At 45.0% G+C, this 21,401-nt stretch overlaps 1 protein-coding gene across 1 annotated transcript in view; it reads left to right on the plus strand.

Annotated features, from left to right (window-relative positions):
• The first annotated feature begins 257 nt into the window (after nucleotides 1-257).
• TRAPPC10 (trafficking protein particle complex subunit 10) overlaps nucleotides 258-21,401 on the plus strand; it is a 95,639-nt gene continuing 74,495 nt past the window's right edge. The window contains exon 1 of the mRNA XM_054005293.1: nucleotides 258-557. Within this exon, the coding sequence (XP_053861268.1) occupies nucleotides 452-557 (106 nt within the window). The 5' untranslated portion in view covers nucleotides 258-451. The remainder of the gene's footprint in view (nucleotides 558-21,401) is intronic.

The following is a 21,401-nucleotide window of genomic DNA, read 5'->3' on the forward strand; positions in this document are numbered from 1 at the left end:
CCGGCCCGCGCGCGGCTCCCCGGGGTCTCCCGCCGCCCCCTCGCTAGCCGGTCTGTCCCTTCCCCCACCCGCCCCTTGTCCATCTGTCCGCCCCGCCCGCCCGGGCTCGTCTCTTCAGCTCGCCCCCGCCCCGCCCCCTGCGTAACCGTTCTCCTGTCCCCGCCCCCCCCTTAAAACGTATTTTGTGTCGGCAGCGCGCCGCCCTCTTCCCTTTAACCCCGCCCCTCCCCCCGGAAGCGGTAATGCTCCGCCAGCCACACGGGAAGTGGGGGAGCTCGAGACTCCTCACTCTGGAGCAGGGCCGCGGGGGCAGCGCGTGCGGCGGGGGGAGGGGGATCCCAGCACGGAGCGGCCCATCCCGGCCCCCGGCGCGGGGCAGGGGGAGGAAGGCGGCGGCAGCGCTGGTTCCATGGCGCGGAGCCGGAGCCGGGGCTGAGGACCCCGCCCGCCCATGGACCCCGCCGCGGCGGCGGCCGCCGAGGAGGAGGAGAAGCCGCAGCCGCAGCCGCAGCAGCCCCCGGTGATCTACACCATGGAGAACAAGCCCATCGTGACCTGTGAGTGGCCCGGGCCGGGGGCTCCCGGGTCCAGCGGGTTTCGTGGAGGGCGGGTGGTGGCGAGTCCGCCCGGCGGAGGTGACCGGGCCCGGCCTGCCGGACTGGCCCCGCGGCAGCCCCGAGGCTAGCGGGGGTCAGGGCGGGGAGCCCGGGCGCTCTGGGAAGGGGCACGTCCGGGGACACTTCAAATCTCCCAGTTCCTAACGCCTCAGGAGAGAGAAAGTGGCGGCTCTAGGAAGCCAGGGCGCCGCTCCCTACGCTGCTTCCTTTTCTTTTCTTCCCTAGTTTTTTGGAGCGCCAGTGAGGATGATGATTAATAGCCAGTGTGATTGTTTCAGGCTTATGACACTGCACTGTTGTTGGGTTTACAGCCCGTGCAGGGGCACCTACGTTTCGCTAACACTAAACGTTTATGTGGATTTAAAAAAAAGTTGTAAACGTTTATTGATGTTTAGGTTTTGTAAAAAGCTTGGCTTTGATGTTACTCTGGATAGTCTTATCTACAGAAATAGTAGTTAATTCTAACAGATTTTAGAAGAGATGTTCATGCTTCATATTGTAAACCAATCAGTGTTGGAGATTAGGATGAGAGCTAATGTTTGGCGCAAGTTTCCTTCCCTATGGCTGCCTACTACACAATTTTTTTTAACTGTCTGGTGCTGGCTACTGTCAGAGACGGAATACAGGACTAGATGGGTTTTGGGGATGAGCCATTATGACTATTTCTATGTTTTTAAAGAACCAAAAGTTCCCATTAAAAACAAAAATTTCCTTTAAGAGTATGGGAACATGTCTTCACAACTGACATAGTAGAACATGTGAGATAGTTTTCAAACTTTGCTATGTTTTGACTCTTGGCACCAGAATTTAAGATTCATTTGTAGGCATATCAGTTGCTAGCAACAAGGAATTCATTCAGGTATGGCCCAATCCTAGCAAATTTTTTCATCCTTCAAATTGCAGCAGTCAATTCCATTCAGGTATGATTGTGGGAAGAGAGAAAGGCATAAGAATGCTACTCTGTCCCATCTGTCACTTAAAATATTGGTGCTTATCTGCAAGTCCTACTTAATCCATCTGTCCAGTTTTATGGGGTATCTACTGGCAGTTGCACAGTTCTTATAAGAATTATTTTTGGAATGCATGTTAACACTTCAAAAACAAAACAAACAAAAAAAAAACACCTGATCAAATGTATAGTTATGCTGTGATGAACTGCTTTTGGAAGAAGCTGAGGGAGAGGCAGGACAGAAGTTAATTTTAGAGGGCATTGGTGATTGGGCAGCAAACCTGAGGCTTGGAGAAGGATAAAGTCTAGGGAGGGATGGGATCAGATCAAACACAATTAGCAGATTAGAGTTTAGTTGAATAACAGTGTAACAGTTTAATACTGTAGTGCTGTCTCAGAATACATAATCATATCTGCTTCATACTGGTATGGACTGACTTGGTACACACCAAAAGCAGCAGTTAACTTGGAATTATATCAGGAAAAAATCTTCAGTATTTTATCTGTGTATTTATAGACTTACAGGCACTTCCAGTTATAACAGTGAGTGGTGGTCCCTGTAAAAACATCAGAGGCTCTTAATTGTTGTATGAAAAGTCCAGAGAAACAGTTATACTTAATTGAAATTAGCAACTTCTTCCCCCGTTTAACAAAATGGAACTGTTAACTGCTTGTTCATAGTGTCTGTTGGGCCAGAGTTACGGCTTTTTTTCTCCCCCCCACTTTCATATCAGCAACATGAGAAATATTCAAGAAGTTCTGTCAGTTGAGCACACTGAATACTTTAGTGCTATGTGCTGTGCTCACTTCCAAGCTATCTATAAAATAAACCCAAACCCATTGGGTATACAGTGCACCTTCTTACTTTAACAATGTTACATTTTTGTATCTGAGTTCTGTAAAATCTGTCTGATTTTCTAGACTGATTTGGTACATGGAAAAGACTCCTAACTATAAACTTAGTAGGATTTACTTATGCAGTCTGGAATGATGTTTTCACATCTTGCAAAGTACTTAAAAATACGTGGTCTTTTTTAATACGAGTACCTGTGCCTGTTTGTTTCTTCATTGATACTGCTTGTAAGCTAAATTTAATGATATGTAGAACCTTCCTTCTATTTCCACCTACTCCAAGAACCTTTCAAATTAGTTTCACTCCAAACTTGCATTAAGAAAAATACACATGAATGAAACTTTAAAAATGTCATCATGCTTTCCTTATTACAGTATTATGTTAATATTATAAGGCTAAGGAGGAGGGCATTCATAGACTCACTATTTTTAACTGTTACCCACCCTTGCCAAATGTGACTTCAGACTGAAATATTTTGTGCTTCATATCAGGGTCTGTTATTAATCTGTCAATTCTGATGAAACTTGATTTAGTTGTTTTTGAACTGAAAAATACAACAAAAATTCTTTGAGTAACTGCACTCATACACCTTAAAACTTTTCAAAATGCCACACTTAGAATTCCATTCTCATTTAGCATCAATCACTTTGGAATTAAAAATACATTTGTGTTTTTACAAACTGTAAGTGAACTTAGTGCTTGTGAAAAGTGTTGGGATGACAGCCCCAAAGACTGAAATCACCTATACACAACATAGATGTGGTAGACCCAGCTTGTGGGAGATGAGGTATGCATTGTGGATGTGCATAGCTGAGGATTTTTCAGGGCTCTGTGGAAGTACTTCTACAGATCTATATGTGAATCTAGATATGAGATATAAGACTACTAGGGCCTTTCTTATTTGGTTTTTATTTTGTTTAATTTTCCCCAGGAATTTATCAGTGTTTATTACCACAACAACAAAAACAGGTGAAAATCAGTGCAAAAAAAATTAATAATTTTTGTGGATAAATCTCAGGGTTTATTTTGGTGGACAGAAAGGTGTGTGTGTGTGGGGGGGGGGGGGGGGGGAAGTATTCAGTAGATTACTGCTTTGAATTCCGTTCATCAATGTGGTTTGCTGCAGAAACTAAAACCGAACTCAAAACACGCTCCTCTGAGTTTAAGAAAACAATACATCTCTAATCCCCAAATAAAATTTTCGTTTGAATAAACAGTTTTCTGTTGTAGACTTAAAACTATTAGCCTATGAATATTTACATATAATTGGGCCACACCATTTGCAGTGCATACACTCAACTTCATCCTTTTCTCCTGTTTGTTTTTTAAAAACTTTTGAATACTTCCTTGTGTTCTTAAAGGTACTCTGATACAGATTTTCATTTTCTTCCCATTTTAGTGTGTCAGATCTTTAAACTGTTACCTGCTAACAGCTTGAAATGTGTGTGTGAGATTCATCAGTATGTTCAGATGCTCACGCACTTCAGAGCTTGTGTGCCTCTTTATTGTGTGCATCTTCTAGATTAATACATAGTATACACATATTAATGTATTATCAAAATACATACATCTCATGCAATGTATTGTATATCCTAATAAAACAAGTTATTTATATATTTGAATGATTGATACAAAAGTAGGGTGAAATCAGAAAAAAAAATGTACTTTATGTAAAACCTGGGAATTTTTTTTGATAAAAATCGGTTTAAACTGAAAACACAGGGGCTTAAAGACTACATACCTAAATCTGGCGAGTTCATAGTAACCATGACAGTAAAGCTTGAATGGTTTGTGACCTCATCAGAATTCTGAGTTGTTTTCTATACCTTGTCAATTTCCTGCGATCTTTTCTGTACTTGATATCACCTGAGAGAAAATGCTTTAAATCTTACACAGTACAAAGTATTCATGTGGCTAGTACAGAAAATAATTTAACATAAGTACTTTATTGGTAGCCGGGTTATGATGTTAGAAGTAATTCAACACATAATAATACCGCTTACTTTGTATACTGCTGTTCTTTTTTAAAATAATGTGAATATTCTCTTGTATTTAAAAAGGTTTTGTGATGTACAATCTTCAGGTACCTTGACTAGGAGTAATATTTGCCCACAGTTGTCAGTAGGCTCTTTATGTCTGATTCAATGTATAAAAATTTGATGTTGAGGAAGTGAGATACAAAGAAATAATGCCAACCAGTTTCTGATTATATGAATTAAGGATGAACATTGAATAAACTGTTTTTTTTATACCCTAAAAATATCTTTTCTGTTACAACCACAATTGGATCCTTCTTCACCGTTCAGCGTCTAGTAAACGCTTATATTGTGAAATAGTCCTCCTTTTAGAAATATTTCTGTGAATCTAAGAAACCTGTACAGCTGTTCTAAATAATAATAATAAAAAAAGTTGGAGGGACCCAGTCCTTTCTGAGCTGAAACTCATTTTGAACACAATCCGTTTCAACAAGCTGTATTTTAAAATAAAAAATAGTTGCTGCCATAGGAAATCATAGGAAGCCTGGAAATTGCTTTGGAAAAAGTGCTACTTTTTTCTAAAGCAAAATGTAACCTCATGCCTGTGAGTAATTCTGCTCTGTCAAAATAATTCATGGCAAGTCAAGAATTCCAGCTTTATCTGTGTTTGCTGCTTTATAGTGGGATTCGAAGAATGGGATTTATAGTGCATCCGAAGAAGTGAGGTTTTTACTCACGAAAGCTTATGCCCAAATAAATCTGTTAGTCTTTAAGGTGCCACCAGACTCCTTGTTGTTTTTATAGTGGGATTATTATGTTTAAATACAATATAAAAAAGTAGTAATCTAGTTTGATACAACCCATCTTGTGAAGTCCTATCAGTGATTGTCATAAGTGTACCTTGGAAAGTAGTCTTTACTTAACATGGAAACATACCTGACTTAAAATCTTCTTTACTCGCCAGTGGTGACTAGTCCTCAAATGGTCAATATCTTTTCAGAATTCAAGCTTGGATTTCTGAAATGGAAGCTTCTACACCTTTTGGTGTTAGCAGAGTGAAACTGGTAGACAAGTCAGTTTAATGATCGCTATTCAGAACCCTGTAAGTAGTTTCTGTTCTATTTAGGTTCTTATACTATACAAATTGTCTAGGTTTCTGAACACCTTCTATTTCACATCTGTAAAATTATTCACCCCCCAACAGAAATGTGACTGTTAAGGAGGGGTTGAAAGGTAACATCTTTTTCAAAGCATCACTGCAAAGCAGTTTAGGACAGGAACTCAAGACTGCTTTGTGAAATTGAAATTGCAAGAGGAATTTAGGTAAGAGAATGCAGTTTGCCATTTTTGGCAGTTGGCATATAGGCTGGCAAAATATAAATATTTTTAAACTTGACAGACTAATATAGTTCTTATTCACTTATATCCCCAGGAAAAAAAATCCTTAAGGTTGAGAATACATATAATTTAGGACCAACAGTAATTTAAGCAATAAAAATCCCAACATTAATATGGTAGTTACTTGAAAAACAAACAAACAAAAAAATTAGAAACCTAGGACGTACAAAGTGAAGAAATTATCATTGTCATGGAGGTCTGGCTATTTCTCCTGAAATAGCCATTGGGGCTGTGTATAATGGTATGAGTAGCTATTTCATTGTGGCCAGTTTCTGCTGGGTTGCAAACCAGGGAGTTAAGCCGGAATCCAATACACTTTGTGCATGGCTGTGTTGGACTATGGGTACATTGCCAGCATAGCCCCGATTTCTAGTTTCTCTTTCTCATTCATGTTTATTCTGGAAGCATAGGAAGATAATTACTGAACAGGAATATACTTTAGCTTTCCATTGTAGTATCTTCACGCAACAGCTGGAGTCTGGAAGATGACTAGTCAGATTAAGTGGTTCAAGAAAGTTTCAAGCTTTTGGAGCCAATGCTGCTGCAGAAGTATTACCGTGCTGCAAATCTATTAATTAACGAATGTTCTTTAATGTGAACGGGCAGTATTTGAAAGTTAGGTAACTGAAGGGGAAAACTGACAAGTCTTGAACTCAGGTCTTTGTTTCCCTTTGAATTAACTGATCTCACTAACACCTTAAAACAGTACAGACTGCATTCCTTGGTATCTTAAGTTACTTTTTGAAAGATTTGAAATGTGAGGTTTGAAATTTCACATTTGTTCTAAAATGCTTAATACCATCATCCATACACTTTGCGGAATAAACAAATTCTACAGGATTTTAGATGCTCTGAACAGTAATTCCCAGGATATTCATGTACTAGCATGTCAGAATGTTCTGACAAATATATATAGACCGGTGTTCTGATATTATAGCCTGGTTTCCTTTAACTGATTTGCTATTAAATTATTGTTACTATCCATATTCTCCATTTTTAATCATAGAATGATACCATTTGGCAGGGATCTGTCAGTGAGTCTTCTCTAGTCCGTCTCCTGCAGATTGACTACATTTTCGGTGAACTATCCCTAATAAAGCAATACCTCAGATGCTTGTGTTTTTGCAATCTCCTCAGCGGCTGCTTCTTTTGTAGTTGTTCTTGTAGTTATGCAAGTCTTTAATTTTCCCTACTGTAGCTTAAGCCCATTATTTTGTTATATTCTCACTAAATGAGTATTGGTCCCAAAGAAGTAGAGAATTGCACGTAACACTTTCTCAGCAGAAGCAAAAGAAAAAGCTAAATAGGGTTTCATCATTTGCATTTTATCCCTGTCATTGCTGCTGCAGAAGCACTGTAATGCAGGGCTAGCAGCAAAACTGCCACTGGTGCAGTTCTGGGGATGAAAGCTGTATATGCAGAAGCTAGGGGAGAAGTCAACAGTACAGGTTAAGAGAAACAAGGGGAGGGATGATCCAGGGAAGAGATGCACACAAATGGAGAAAGAGGAGACAGGAAAAAAATAGGAAGAGAACTGTTGCAGTTTGGGAGGAATAACGGTCTTGTAGATAAGATCCTGGACTTGGGCTGGAGAGTTCTTGTTCATAACCCAGCTCCTGTATCACAACCTTTGTGACCTTGGACAAGTCACTTGGACAGTTATGCTATATCTCAGTTCCTTTTGTGTAAAACAGGACTAAATACTTTATCTCACAGAGAGGTTGTGAGGATAAATTCATTAATGTTTCTAAAGTGCTCAGATAGTAAGTGCCCATTTTTGGCCCAAGAGGTTCTAGAAGTGCTATGCAGAGTGCCTTTCATTGTTCTTCTAAGCAACTGTCTCCTTGAAGGAGAAGCATTTGTGGTCTGTAGAGGGAGATGAGTCCAGCTTGTTGTTGCCAGAGAAATGTATGCTGTCATTGCAGAGCCTTTGAGGGAGAAAAGTTTTAAAGAGGTCACTGAGGGATGGGAGGAGATAAGGATTATCTCAGCCCGCCCCCCCCCCCCCCCAAAAAAAAAAAAAAACCCAGCAAGAAGGAAGTGAAGAAAGAAAGAATAGAAAGATCTACAGAAACAAGTGCAATGTGCAACCCAAATCAGAAAAATGTGTGGGAGTGAATAGTCTTTTTAATTTTTTTGTTAGCGGTAATTGTTAGTGGTGTTTTTTGGTAGTTAAAGTGATTCATATTACCTAGGGTTGTGCTACAGGTGTCTTTAAGCTTTGAATGTCTCTCTCTTGCCCCCAAACATAATTAAATCTCTGTAGCCCATTATTACTATCCAGCCAACACTTTGCCATTCTCTACTTAGTTGAGAGAGAATTCTCCCCCTGCCCCCTTCCAGATGAGGGCTGGTTTACATTAGCCAAATTTAAGGGATACAATAACAAAGGATGCCTCCTTCTAGTAGTGCATCTTCATAATTTTTATGTCTACAAGGAAATCCAAGGTTTACCTCAGCCAATTCCAAAAGAACAAATATTTTCTCTTCCCAGGAAACAGCCTGGCTTCAAACCTATGGAAGGTTCCAAAATTGTTTATTTCCCATTTATGCACACCCTTTCACCTCCCTCCCACATCCTTTCCTATACTATGGGTTGGAGGTCCTTTCCTTCTCCACAGCTGATTTGTGCCCTCTGAGTATTCTTACAGTGAAGGCAGATGGCTGTATCCCATCCAATGAAAAGGGAATTTACTGTTTGCCTGCCAGTTGAAGGATGGGGCCTATACATCCTGTCTCTGTTTGGTATCTTTCTGAAGACAGAAATTACCTGCAATTCTGCTGCTTTGAAGATATTGTCACACAGGATTTCCGTCACTTTGGGATTCTCCTTCACTTTTATATTTCAAGAGTTGGTTTATTGACATCCTTGAAACATGTTCCTTTTTGTGAGACTGTTTGTATTTGTGTGCAACTGAAGTTTGTGTGGGAGCTCCTCTTGTGACTTTTAAGAACTCACTCTAAGTAGGTTCTAGAGGGGGCTTGAGGTAGTGGCATTTGAGTGGAGCATGAGGGAATAAGCGCATGCTCCAACTACTGATGCCTGACAGCCAAAAATCACAGAGCTAGAGGGCACTTCCAGCATAGCTTGTGCTAGAAAGTTGAGACCCAAGAGTGGGAATCTTGTATGACATAGCCTTCAAAGGAGCAGAATTAGTTACGGGATATTTCCTTCTGCTGTTCTGGACTTGCACTTCTAGATTTGTTTGTCTAAATAATCTCATGAGTCTTCTCGCTTTAGCAGTGGAAAGCACACTAACCACTTAATTGATAAGTGTCTGTCCTTTGTCCTATCCTGAGTATCATCTTTTAATATTACACTCTGTTATAAATAGTCTAGGTACTTGTCTTGTTTACCTACAACATCTCTGACCCTGTATGCCAGTATTCTGTAGGTGATGTTTGCATAGAATAACCTTAAGTGCTACTAATAAGTTAAGCGAAATTTGCTGATTTTCTGTATCCCCCACTAGACAATCTCAGAAATGTTTATACTCCTTTTGGTGATTGTAGTATTTGGTAACTGCATTTGTTCCATTTTTGAGACCGTTGATATAACCAGGAAAAAAGATGCTTTCCCCCCCTATTCATCCTCCGACTCCTTCTGCCCAGATCATAAAACCTGCTGACAATTTCTGGTATTTGCTTAAAAAAATTATAAGTAGTACTATTGTTCACATTATTTATCTTTGTAAAGTTGATTTTTAGGGCCTTGGTTTCTTTCCAGACAAGGAAAGGACCAAAGTCCTAATGAAACTGAAGATATTCTCTAGAATTATAGATTTCATGATTTGTTTCAATAGTACCTAAATCTAAAGGCCTTTCATATTTATTACAGTAACTTGAAATGGTGCCATCTGATTTAAGCTATTTAAATATTATATTTAAACTGAGTATACCACTAAATACTGTACCTTTTTTTACCAGCGTTAATAAAAAGCATAAGAATGAACTCTTCTGAGGAGATTAGGTAGCTTGAGGGCTTGGTTGTGGGACATAGAATGTATTATATATTTTGGCCTCCGGTTAAAATCTTGCCTACATTGGTAGGTCACCAAACAGCCATAACATAGGAATGGTTTTGAATTGCATACCAGTGCACATTGGATTAAAGGCACTGTGGACTAACACCTTGCCTGAATGTTAAACACCAGTGCAAGGTGAGTGTACGATGCTATAAATCTGTAGCAGCACTAAGAGTTGAACACTAGTCTTCTGAATCTCCGTGTACAGTGCCTTCACCACAAACCATTTCCCTCCCAAATATGTAGAAAGTTAGGTACCCAGAATTATAAGCTACTGTGACATTACCCAGGGTACAATTTAGACTGTTGAACAGCGGTCCCCCCCTCAATTCTCCAATCTGGGGTGCGTTTTACCCTGTTTTGCTGCGAGAGCAACCACTCCTGGTCTGCGCTCTCTCAGCCTCCAGCATGTAAATTACTTTCACCTAGGGTGTCCAGCTAACAGTGTGAAATATTGGGACATGGTGTGGAGGGTAATAGACACGTATATAAGGCACAGCCTGGAATATCGGGACTGTCCCTATAAAATCAGGGCATCTGGTCACCCTACTCCCACCTATACTGTATGAGTGCTATTGCCAGCCACTCTTGAAGTACACTGCAGAGCATCACCAGCCAACTTCCAGTCCCAGACTTTCCTCCAGAAAAGTACATCTTATACTGCCCAGCCCTCTTCTGGACAATAAACGCTCATATAAAGTTCATTAATAGAAAATGATGTGCATAAATCCTGTTATCTCAAATGGAGTTTCTCAAACACTTCAGTCCAATAAAACAAGTTTATTAATGACAAAGATTTTAAGCAATTGCAAGTAACGAAGCATAAAAGTAATTAGCTACAAGAAAAAGGTAAAATGCAGCTAATATCTAACTTAAGCTAAATGAATTCAACAAAAAGGTCTCTCACCACATGCTTCAGCAGTCATACTGGCCGGATTCCTTTCGGACAGGACACCTCCAGTTCAGTGTTAGTTCCCTTGTCCTTCAGGTGTTGTTGATGCCACCTATGGAGACAGGAACCCCCAGCTGTTCTTTTGCCAAGATATAAATTTCTCGCTCACACCTTTTCCTGCCAAATAATAGCCACTTGACCAGCTGATAGTCCATTTGATATTGTTGACACCTGGCTGAGGCATTGGTTTACCTTTTGTTTCTGAGGAACTAGTTCGTGGTTGTTCTTGTAAACTTGGAACATGTCTCAGAAGTATTGTATAGTAGAATCTTAACTTTATATACAATGTTGCCACACCATTTTACCAGGACAATATTGATCAGCAAATTGTGAGTTTTCAAATGATATCTCATAAGGCATAGTTTGTACAAAATTTTGTAGCCTTATAAGGGGGGTAGACATAAGGGTACAGACTGCCACAGCTACTCTTGAAAAAATTGAGCCTGGTTCCCTTTCCAGTAAAATGGACATAATGCCTGTATTACAGAGTTAATTGGTTTAGGGCCTAATTCAGCACCCATCAAAGTCCAATGAAAGACTCTTATAGATCACCAGTGCTAGATCCAGACCCTCTCTTTGCAAAGTGCTTTGAGACCCTTTGAAGAAAGACAATGTGCAAATGCCAGATATTTTTCACATTGTTGTATGGCCCTTCTTGCATCTTCCAAACTCCTGATGAAATTGATGGGTCAACAGTGAGTAATTGAAGGAAAAAATAAAAGTACTTACTGTAGGTTCCAGACATAAACCATTTGCAGATAGAAGGTGGTTTATGACTCTGCGACTTTGCTGCTCTACTCTAGATGCCTTCCTGCATGCTCCCGTAAGGAACAATATATGTGCTGTCATTCCCTTGTAAAGATCTTTGCCTCATCTCTTAAAGTGATGGAAACATTTTTACTAATCAGAAGTATGCGTCTCCGTTTGAGTTAAGATGAATCAGACTTTTGAAACTTGGTGTGGTAGCTTTAGTTATATTTAGGGCCCTACCAAATTCATGGTCCATTTTGGTCAATTTCAGTCATAGGATTAAAAAAATTGTAAAGTTCAGGTATTTAAATCTGAAATTTCAGTTTTGAATCCCTGGGGGTCCCAACCTGAAAGGGGGCAGTAGAGGGATCCCAAGGCTATTGTTGGGGGGTTGCAGTATTGCCCCCCTTACTTCTGAGCTGCTGCTGATGGCAGTGCTACCTTCAGAGCTAGGCTCCTGGCCAGCAGTCTTGGAGCTATCTGCAGCTGGAGGAGGTTCCTGGAGGTGAGTCTGACCCGGCCCCAGTGGCCCCTGCAGGGGAAGAGGAGGTCCAGTCACTTCCCATCCCAGCTGGGATTAGCATTTGGAGACCAGCACACAGTAAAAACCCCCTGCCCCGCTTCTCTCCTACACTAGACAGATTTCACGGGGGAGATCAGATTTCACAATCCGTGATTCATTTTTCATGACCGTGAATTTGGTAGGGGCCTAGTTATATTCTAGGGTTTTCAGCATTAAAAGGCTGAAATATTGTAAAATATATATATAAAACAAAATACTTTAAGAGGTGGAGGAATATGTATAGAGCCAACAGAACTGACTCTCTGATCCATCTAGCATTGCTTTTTTTAGTCTGCATGAATGGGATGCATACATGACTACATCTAACTCAATACCTCTGGTTCTTCTTCGAGTGCTTGCTCATATCCATTCCATTAGGTGTGCGCGCGCCGCGTGCACGATCGTCGGAAGATTTTTACCCTAGCAACACCGGCGGGTCGGCTGTGGAGCCCCCTAGAGTGGCGCCTTCATGGCGCTGAATATATACCCCAGCCGACCCGGCGCCCCCTCAGTTCCTTCTTACCGCCCCTGACGGTCGTTGGAACTGTGGAGCGCGGCATAGCTGTCCTCCACTCTCCCTAGCTTACTTAGTCATTCAAAGTTATAGTTATAGTTGTAGTTCTAGTGTTTATAGTTAAATAGTTTTAAAGTTGTTATAGTTGTTATTGTAGTTCAGGGGGTTAAGGGGGTCGTCTCCCCCTTTCTCCCCCGGCCGCGGGCCCGGGCTCATGCCCAACGCTCCCGGCTTCAAGCAGTGCGCCTCCTGCGCTAAGCCTATGCCAACGAGCGACCCGCACGACTCCTGTTTGAAGTGCCTGGGAGAGTCCCACCAAACAGACAAATGCAAGATCTGTAAGGCCTTCAAACCAAGAACCAAGAAGGAGCGGGACTTTCGGCTCAGGCAACTCCTAATGGAGGCGGCACTTAGCCCGGACACTCCTTCCACGGGCCAGACTCCGACGCCTAGCACTTCGGTGCGCAGTGCCCCGGCGGCACCGGCTATGACGACCACGCGAGTGGCGTCAGACAAGCCTCCCCGGCGCCGGACCTCGTCGGCACCGCAAACACAGCAAGTGCCGCGGCGCCGGTCATTATCCCCAGGGCATAAAAAAGCCCATAAGACGGGGACGTCCGTGCCGAAGACGCCGGCTCCCCCAGTGCCGGGGGTAGAGCCGCGTCCGCCGGTGGAGCAACGGAAACAGGCGCCTCCAGCACCGTCGACTCCGGCGCCGAGGCCGTCGAGTCCGGTACAAATAGCGTCTCCACCGAGGCCGGCGGTGATACAGTGTCTCCCGTCGACTCCAGAGACCTTCGCGGCGGCGAGAGACTTGATAGCTCTCACGGAGCCGGCACCGCCTCAACCACCGGCACCGACTGTACCGTTGACTCGCCCGGTACAGTCAAGAGGGAAACCTGCCTTGATGCGCCCTCCATCACAAGGGCTGGAACCTCGGCGCCGATCCAGGTCCCGAAGCAGGTCCCCACGCCGCTCGCAGTCCCGGCACCGAATATCGTCTCGGCACCGGTCGTACTCGCGGCCAAGATCTTCGTCGCGGCACCGGTCTACGTCTCGGCACCGCTATGATCGTCGGCACCGATCAACGTCGAGACGTAGTTCTCGGCACCGCCACGCTCGACGCTCGACGTCGAGAGGCCGCTCCCGGCACCGGGCATACTCTAGGTCCTCGTCGAGGTCCAGATCTGACTCCCGGCACCGACGAGGTCATCGGCACCGGTCGCGGTCCCGGCACCGATCGCCGGCACCGCACAGAGATAGATCATCTCCGGACCGGCACCGTGCGGCACCGCAGACCACGGGGATCGTTTCATCTTTCGCGGCACCGCCATGGCCGTCAAGATCGGCGTCTCGCTCCTCGGAGGACCTGTCGAGATCGGCATACCCCCCTCAGGGGCAGGCCGAGGAACGAGACTTGGGCCATTGGCAGGAGAGGGCAGAGGACCACTCTCATGGACCATCTCACTGGTCGTTTTGGACCCCGTGGGCGTATCACCAGGAGCAAGGGGCTTCATTACCATCGACCTCTCGCTCGGGTCACTCGGTCAGAAGAGCCCCAGAATCCACCATCTCTCGGCCTCCGCCTGGAGGCATGGAGGCTTCTGTGTCCACACCACCCGACACCGTGGACCCAAGTGCAGGTGACGCTCCGACCCAAGACCAGGGGGACCGGGACCCCCCCTTGGATCCACTACCACCGGAGGCGTCCTCCTCCTCCTCTCCGGATGAGGCAGTGGCGGGCACTTCATGCACGGGTCCCCCTCTGATAGATCTTCGGGCTCACCAGGATCTCCTGCGCAGGATGGCCCGTAATATGGACCTGCAGACGGAGGAGATAGTGGAGGTGCACGACCCGATCGTGAATATCCTTGGATCGGATGCCCCATCGAGGGTGGCGTTACCCTTGATCCGCACGATCCAAACGAACGCGGATACGATATGGCAGACTCCTGCCTCCATTCCACCTACAGCGAGAGGGGTGGAAAGGAAATACTTTGTCCCATCTAAGGACTATGGGTACTTGTACACACACCCCCAACCGTGTTCACTGGTGGTGGAATCAGTGAATGCACGAGAGCGCCACGGCCAGCAGGCTGCAGCGCCAAAATCAAAAGAGGCTAAGCGGCTTGATCTGTTTGGCCGTAAGGTTTACTCAGCCGGAGGGCTACAACTTAGAGCGGCGAATCAACAGGCGCTACTGAGCCGCTACAATTTCAACTCCTGGAACTCTATGGGGAAGTTTAAGGAGTTGATTCCCCAAGAGTCCAGGGAAGAGTTTGGAGCCATGGTTGAGGAGGGTAAGAAGGTGGCTCGGACCTCCTTACAGGCCTCCCTGGACATAGCGGACTCGGCCGCAAGGACCCTGGCCGCAGGTATCGCTATGCGCAGGACCTCCTGGCTCCAAGTTTCGGGTTTGCCCCCTGAATTACAGCAGACCCTACAGGATTTGCCCTTTGAAGGACAGGGGCTGTTCTCGGAGAAGACGGACTCTCGATTGCAGAGCCTCAAAGACTCCAGGACAATCATGCGCTCCTTGGGGATGCATGTTGCGGGTCCCCAGCGCAGACCATTTAGGCCGCAGCCTCAACGTTTTTACCCCCCTCCACCTCGTCAGAGACAGGACCCTGCCAGAAGGCGAGGGCGAGGTGGTAGGAGAAGATGGGCTGGCCCTCAACCCAGTCAGAACCAAGGGCCACCAAGACCACCTTCAGGTCCTAGACAGAACTTTTGAAGGTGCGGTCGAGGACGGCGCCCCAGTCATCCCCCAGGATCCAGCTCCCTCCTTTCGGGATCGCCTCTCCCACTTCCACCGTGCTTGGTCCCTTATAACTTCGGACCGTTGGGTCCTCCGCACGGTGGAGAGGGGATACGCTATCCAGTTTTCTTCTATCCCCCCCTCCCACCCCCCTTCCCCGTCCCTCTTCAGGGACCCTTCTCACGAGCAACTTCTTACACAGGAGGTTTCTACGCTCCTTGCCATGGGGGCCATCGAGGAGGTTCCGATAGAGTTAAGGGGCAGGGGATTTTATTCCCGTTACTTCCTGATCCCCAAGTCCAAGGGAGGTCTGCGGCCCATCTTGGACTTGCGCGGACTCAACAAATTCGTAGTAAAGTTGAAGTTCCGCATGGTCTCTTTGGGGGCCATTATCCCTTCCCTCGATCCTGGAGACTGGTTCGCCGCCCTCGACATGAAAGACGCATACTTTCATATTGCAATTTACCCACCTCACAGACGCTTCCTGCGATTCGTGGTAAACACGGTGCACTACCAATTTACAGTCCTTCCCTTCGGCCTATCCTCGGCCCCAAGAGTGTTCACGAAATGTATGGCTGTCGTGGCAGCGTACCTTCGTCGGCAAGGAATACAGGTGTTCCCGTACCTAGACGACTGGCTGGTGCGCGGTCGCACCAAGGAGCAAGTTCAAGCTCACGTCCACAGAATAGTGCACATATTCAACGAGTTGGGCATCCTACTCAACAAGGACAAATCCACTCTAGAACCTACCCAGAGAATAGAATTCATCGGCGCAGTTCTAGACTCCGGGCGTGCACAAGCCATCCTGCCAGACAACCGCTTTGGCACCATCACGAACCTCATTCAAGGGCTCAAGGCCTTCCCAACTACCACGGTGAGGTCGTGCCTTACCCTGCTGGGTCACATGGCTTCCTGCACGTACGTAACCAGGCATGCCAGACTTCGGCTTCGCCCACTTCAAACCTGGGTGTCATCAATATACCGTCCACATCGAGACAGCCTGAACATGGTGGTCACGGTCCCGAACTCGGTCCTGGCCTCCCTCACCTGGTGGCTAGATCGCAATGTGGTCTGCGAGGGGATGCCATTTCACGCCCCACAACCCTCTCTGCACCTGGTCACAGACGCGTCATCTCTGGGTTGGGGCGCCCATCTCAACGAACACCATACCCAGGGCCTGTGGACTGCACCCCAGTTAGCCCTGCACATCAATGTTCGGGAGCTGATGGCGGTGCGCCTGGCATGCCAGGCATTCCTCAATCTCCTACGTGGCCGCTGTGTGTTAGTTCTCATCGACAACACCACGGCCATGTTCTACATCAACAAGCAAGGAGGAGCACGTTCGTCAATTCTATGCCAAGAGGCCATTCGCCTGTGGGACTTCTGCATCGCCCACTCAATCCATCTCACGGCATCGTTCCTCCCTGGAGTCCAGAACACTCTAGCGGACCGACTCAGCAGGTCCTTCCAAACGCACGAGTGGTCTATCCGTCCGGACATTATACATTCCATCTTCCAGAGGTGGGGGTTTCCCCAGATAGACCTGTTTGCATCTCGAGACAACAGGAAGTGCCACGTGTTCTGCTCCCTACAAGGTCGAGCTCCGGGCTCCCTCTCGGACGCCTTTCTGCTTCCCTGGAAAGACCACCTGTTTTATGCCTTCCCTCCGTTTCCTCTGGTCCACAAGGTACTGCTCAAACTGCGCAGAGACCAGGCACAGGTAATTCTGATCGCTCCTGCATGGCCAAGACAACATTGGTACACCACACTGTTGGAGCTCTCGGTTCAGACACCGATCCCGCTTCCGTTGGATCCGGATCTCATCTCTCAGGACCACGGCCGGTTGCGTCACCCCGACCTCCAATCACTCCACCTCACGGCGTGGCTGCTCCATGGTTCACCCAGGCAGAGCAGCAATGCTCGCACTCTGTCAAACAGATTCTGCTGAGCAGTAGGAAGCCCTCAACACGCACCACGTACCTGGCCAAGTGGAAGCGGTTCTCCTGTTGGTGCGAACAACGAGCCATGTCCCCGTTGCAGGCACCCATTCCTCTCATTTTGGAATATCTCCTCTCCCTAAAACAGCAGGGGTTGGCGATATCTTCAATTAGAGTTCACCTGGCCGCTATATCGGCCTTTCACCCAGGGGAACTCGCGTCCTCGGTATTCTCTAACCCGATGGTCGTTAGATTCCTCAAGGGCTTAGACCGGATGTACCCACAACAACGTCAGCCCGTTCAGACGTGGGACCTCAACCTGGTTCTCTCCAAGCTCACAGGTCCTCCATTCGAGCCACTGGCCACCTGTTCTCTTTTGTACCTATCCTGGAAGACAGCCTTCCTTGTAGCCATCACCTCAGCAAGGCGCGTTTCTGAACTCAGGGCGCTTACATCCGAGCCCCCTTATACAGTTTTCCATAAGGATAAAGTGCAGCTTCGTCCACATCCTGCCTTTCTCCCTAAGGTGGTTTCTCCTTTTCATATCAACCAGGACATCTTTCTCCCGGTCTTTCATCCCAAACCACATGCCACTCGCCAGGATCAACGTTTGCATTCCCTGGACGTACGAAGGGCCCTGGCCTTCTATATTGACCGCACAAAGCACTTTAGAAAGACGACGCAACTCTTCGTTGCAGTGGCCGACCGAATGAAAGGCTCACCGGTCTCCTCACAACGCCTATCCTCCTGGATTACGTCTTGCATCCGGACTTGCTATGACCTGGCAGGTGTCTCAGCACCGCACCTCACCGCTCACTCCACGAGGGCCCAGGCTTCCTCGACGGCTTTCCTGGCACAAGTTCCGATTCAGGACATTTGTAGAGCAGCGGTTTGGTCATCAGTCCACACATTTACAGCTCACTATGCACTAGTGCAGCAGTCCAGAGACGATGCTGCTTTCGGATCAGCGGTTTTGCACACAGCAATGTCTCACTCCGACCCCACCACCTAAGTTGGGCTTGGGAGTCACCTAATGGAATGGATATGAGCAAGCACTCGAAGAAGAAAAGACGGTTACTCACCGTTGTAACTGTTGTTCTTCGAGATGTGTTGCTCATATCCATTCCAAACCCGCCCCCCGTCCCCACTGTTGGAGTAGCCGGCAAGAAGGAACTGAGGGGGCGCCGGGTCGGCTGGGGTATATATTCAGCGCCATGAAGGCGCCACTCTAGGGGGCTCCACAGCCGACCCGCCGGTGTTGCTAGGGTAAAAATCTTCCGACGATCGTGCACGCGGCGCGCGCACACCTAATGGAATGGATATGAGCAACACATCTCGAAGAACAACAGTTACAACGGTGAGTAACCGTCTTTTCTTTGCTCACGGGGTGCTATTTAATCTGGTATAAACTGTAGGTCATGTGAAATGCTACATACTTATAATTAAAAATCCTGGGACTCTTGCTATTTGGAAAAGTATTGGTGCAACAAGGTTGTTCATTTAAGGTTAGGTTGTTTTCCAAATAGCTTCTTTTATCACTTAAAATAATAGTCTCTGTGTACAGTATATAGTAGAGTGCTTTATCAGTTTGCAGCGATAGATCTCCTATCTAGTCTTCCTCAGATGTGGAAGTTATGATCAGTCTGTTAATGTTATTACTTTTTTGACTAGGGGTCATCTAAGCTTTCATCTCTCCAGCTCTTTTCACCCTGCCCTTACCCTGAGGGATTCTGTTATAGTGTTGATCCTTTTGGCTCAAGAGTCTAAATGCTGAAGTCTTCGGGAGTATCTACTAGCGGGGTCTCTGGGGAGCAATGTGAATTGTTCCATTTCATTACATTCACTCTCCAACAATAAATGTTCGGATTTTTTCTTTTTAGCCTTTGATAGCCCTTGGATCAGAACTGTCATTTCCCATCTATGTGCCACCGAGCCGTTACTAGACCATTAAGGTGTAGTTCGTTTTGTACAAACTGCTGTGACTTGAAAATCAGTAGCTGTCCTCTGTGGCTTGGCTTCTCCAGCTACTATATAACTTGCTGTTAACACAAAATCAGCGATAATGGGGATTAAATTTGTTTCAATGTTAAACTTACAGTAAATTTCACAAAGTGTAACCTTAAATCAGTTGTAAGGTCTGGTGTAAAGCTGCTGGATTGCAATGCAGGAAGAGTACTATGGTGAAGACTGAGTAGCAGAATTTCTGTGGTACAGTACAGGCATCTGGAGATCATTGACTGTACAGTTCTATTTCAGACTATCTTGAGAAACCAGAGTGGATGAAAATGGATGATTTAAAAAAATATTTAAATTGGATTATTTTTATTTTCTTTAATGTTTTTCTTTTTAAAAATAAACAGTTAAAATTAAATCTAAATTTTGTATTAAATTTATGAAGCCCTACACATTATCTCTTAAAACATTTAAAAATAAATATGCTGAATCCATGAGCCTCTATCAAAAGTTAAAGGCTGCTTTTCTATCTAAAGAAAGAATGAGGGGAAAAATGATTTAACTTTTGAGGTCAAAGTTTATTATATACATGACACTAAGTGGTACTGTGTCAGGGCTTGTTTTGTTTAATAACTTTATATGCTGTTTTGTTTGTTTAAATACCAGTTACCATCCTAATATCACTTGACACAATCTAATAAATAGATTATTCACCATTTTCTAGCATACTGCAAGTGTACAGTTAATTAGAATCTGAAAATATTAAGCTATATGATTGCTTAAATAAATATATATAGTTTTAGTCTACCCACCTAGGTAGCACAAATGTTCCAAATCTAGTGTAAAGGCTCTATTTAGTTGTAAACCACAGATTTTAATGGTTCTATTAACCAGTGCAAATACACCTTTCTCTAGAAAGTAACTGAAGTACAAATAGAAAAGTTGATTAAAATGGATTTAAATAGCCTTGATTTAAATCAATTCACCCTGTAAGAAACTGTATAAGTGAATAATATATATTATTAATATATTCACAAGAAATGAATATTTTGCTGACAACACTGTTGTGCTCCTATGGCACCATATTAAAATCTTTTCTCCAGTTTGCTATGTAATGGGTCAGAATGATTTCATTTTAACAGGCTTCATGGGGTTTCAAGAATAATGTTGTAGGGAAGGTTCCCTATATAAATGCTCAGTTATGTTCATGTTGATGTCTATACTGAATTTAATGTGTTTTAAACATATAGTTATAAGGAACTGTTAATTAAGGTAATGTGGCTAATGGACCCAGTGATTCAAAATGGAGTCTGGACAATTAACAACTCTGACTCCATATCTGTTGCCCTTCTTCTTGTCACTTGTGGCGGAAAGAGCAACAGCCGCTAGGGTTCCAGTTCAAACCTGGAATGTTTGCGCCATAGAATATATAAAAGGACTGTGCGCCCTAACCAACAGGCTGTTCATCTGAGAGGCACCCGGTATCAGTCTTGTTTGCATGGGCTTCAAGGGTCATCTCTACGGATCAAGATCTACCCCATCGATCTGGATGACATCTTACACCTGAATCAACGTCATCTAACACCTGAGACAACCTACCTGATCCTGGTTCCAGTGTTGCTGTTTCCTGGTTCCTGTATGTGGATGGTCCAGTGTTCCTCCTGCCATAACCAGGCTGCGTGATCAGTCGTAGGTCCAGGATCCAACGAACCTGAGCTGCAAGGACAGATATCCCCATCAGCTACCTAATTCAGACCAAGGTTATCCGTTGTGACACAGCATAATTTTGGGGTGTTTTTGTTTAGGATTTATTCTGTTGGAATTTATTGCTTAAGGGGTTGTGAAGACCAGGCTTCACGCCTATCTTTCTGGGGCAACCAAAACTGTAGTTTATTGCTTCCTTTATAAATCTTCTTTGTGTTTTCAAAGAATATCCCTCTAGTCATTAAATGGGATGTTTTCTTTCCAGCAATGGTCTGTATGTTGGTGTCTATATTGTCTCCTTCATGAATGAGATTTCCACCCTCCTGAAGTGGTACAATTCCATTTGGAATGAACGTGCCTCCTTGGAATCTTTCTGCTTCAATTTTTACAGCCCAATTGATGAACCCTCAGCTCACCATAATTGATGCAGAGTTCATGGGATAGTTGTGCTGC

This window comes from Malaclemys terrapin, chromosome 1 (genome assembly GCF_027887155.1).
Source record: "Malaclemys terrapin pileata isolate rMalTer1 chromosome 1, rMalTer1.hap1, whole genome shotgun sequence".
Lineage (NCBI taxonomy): Eukaryota > Metazoa > Chordata > Testudines > Emydidae > Malaclemys > Malaclemys terrapin.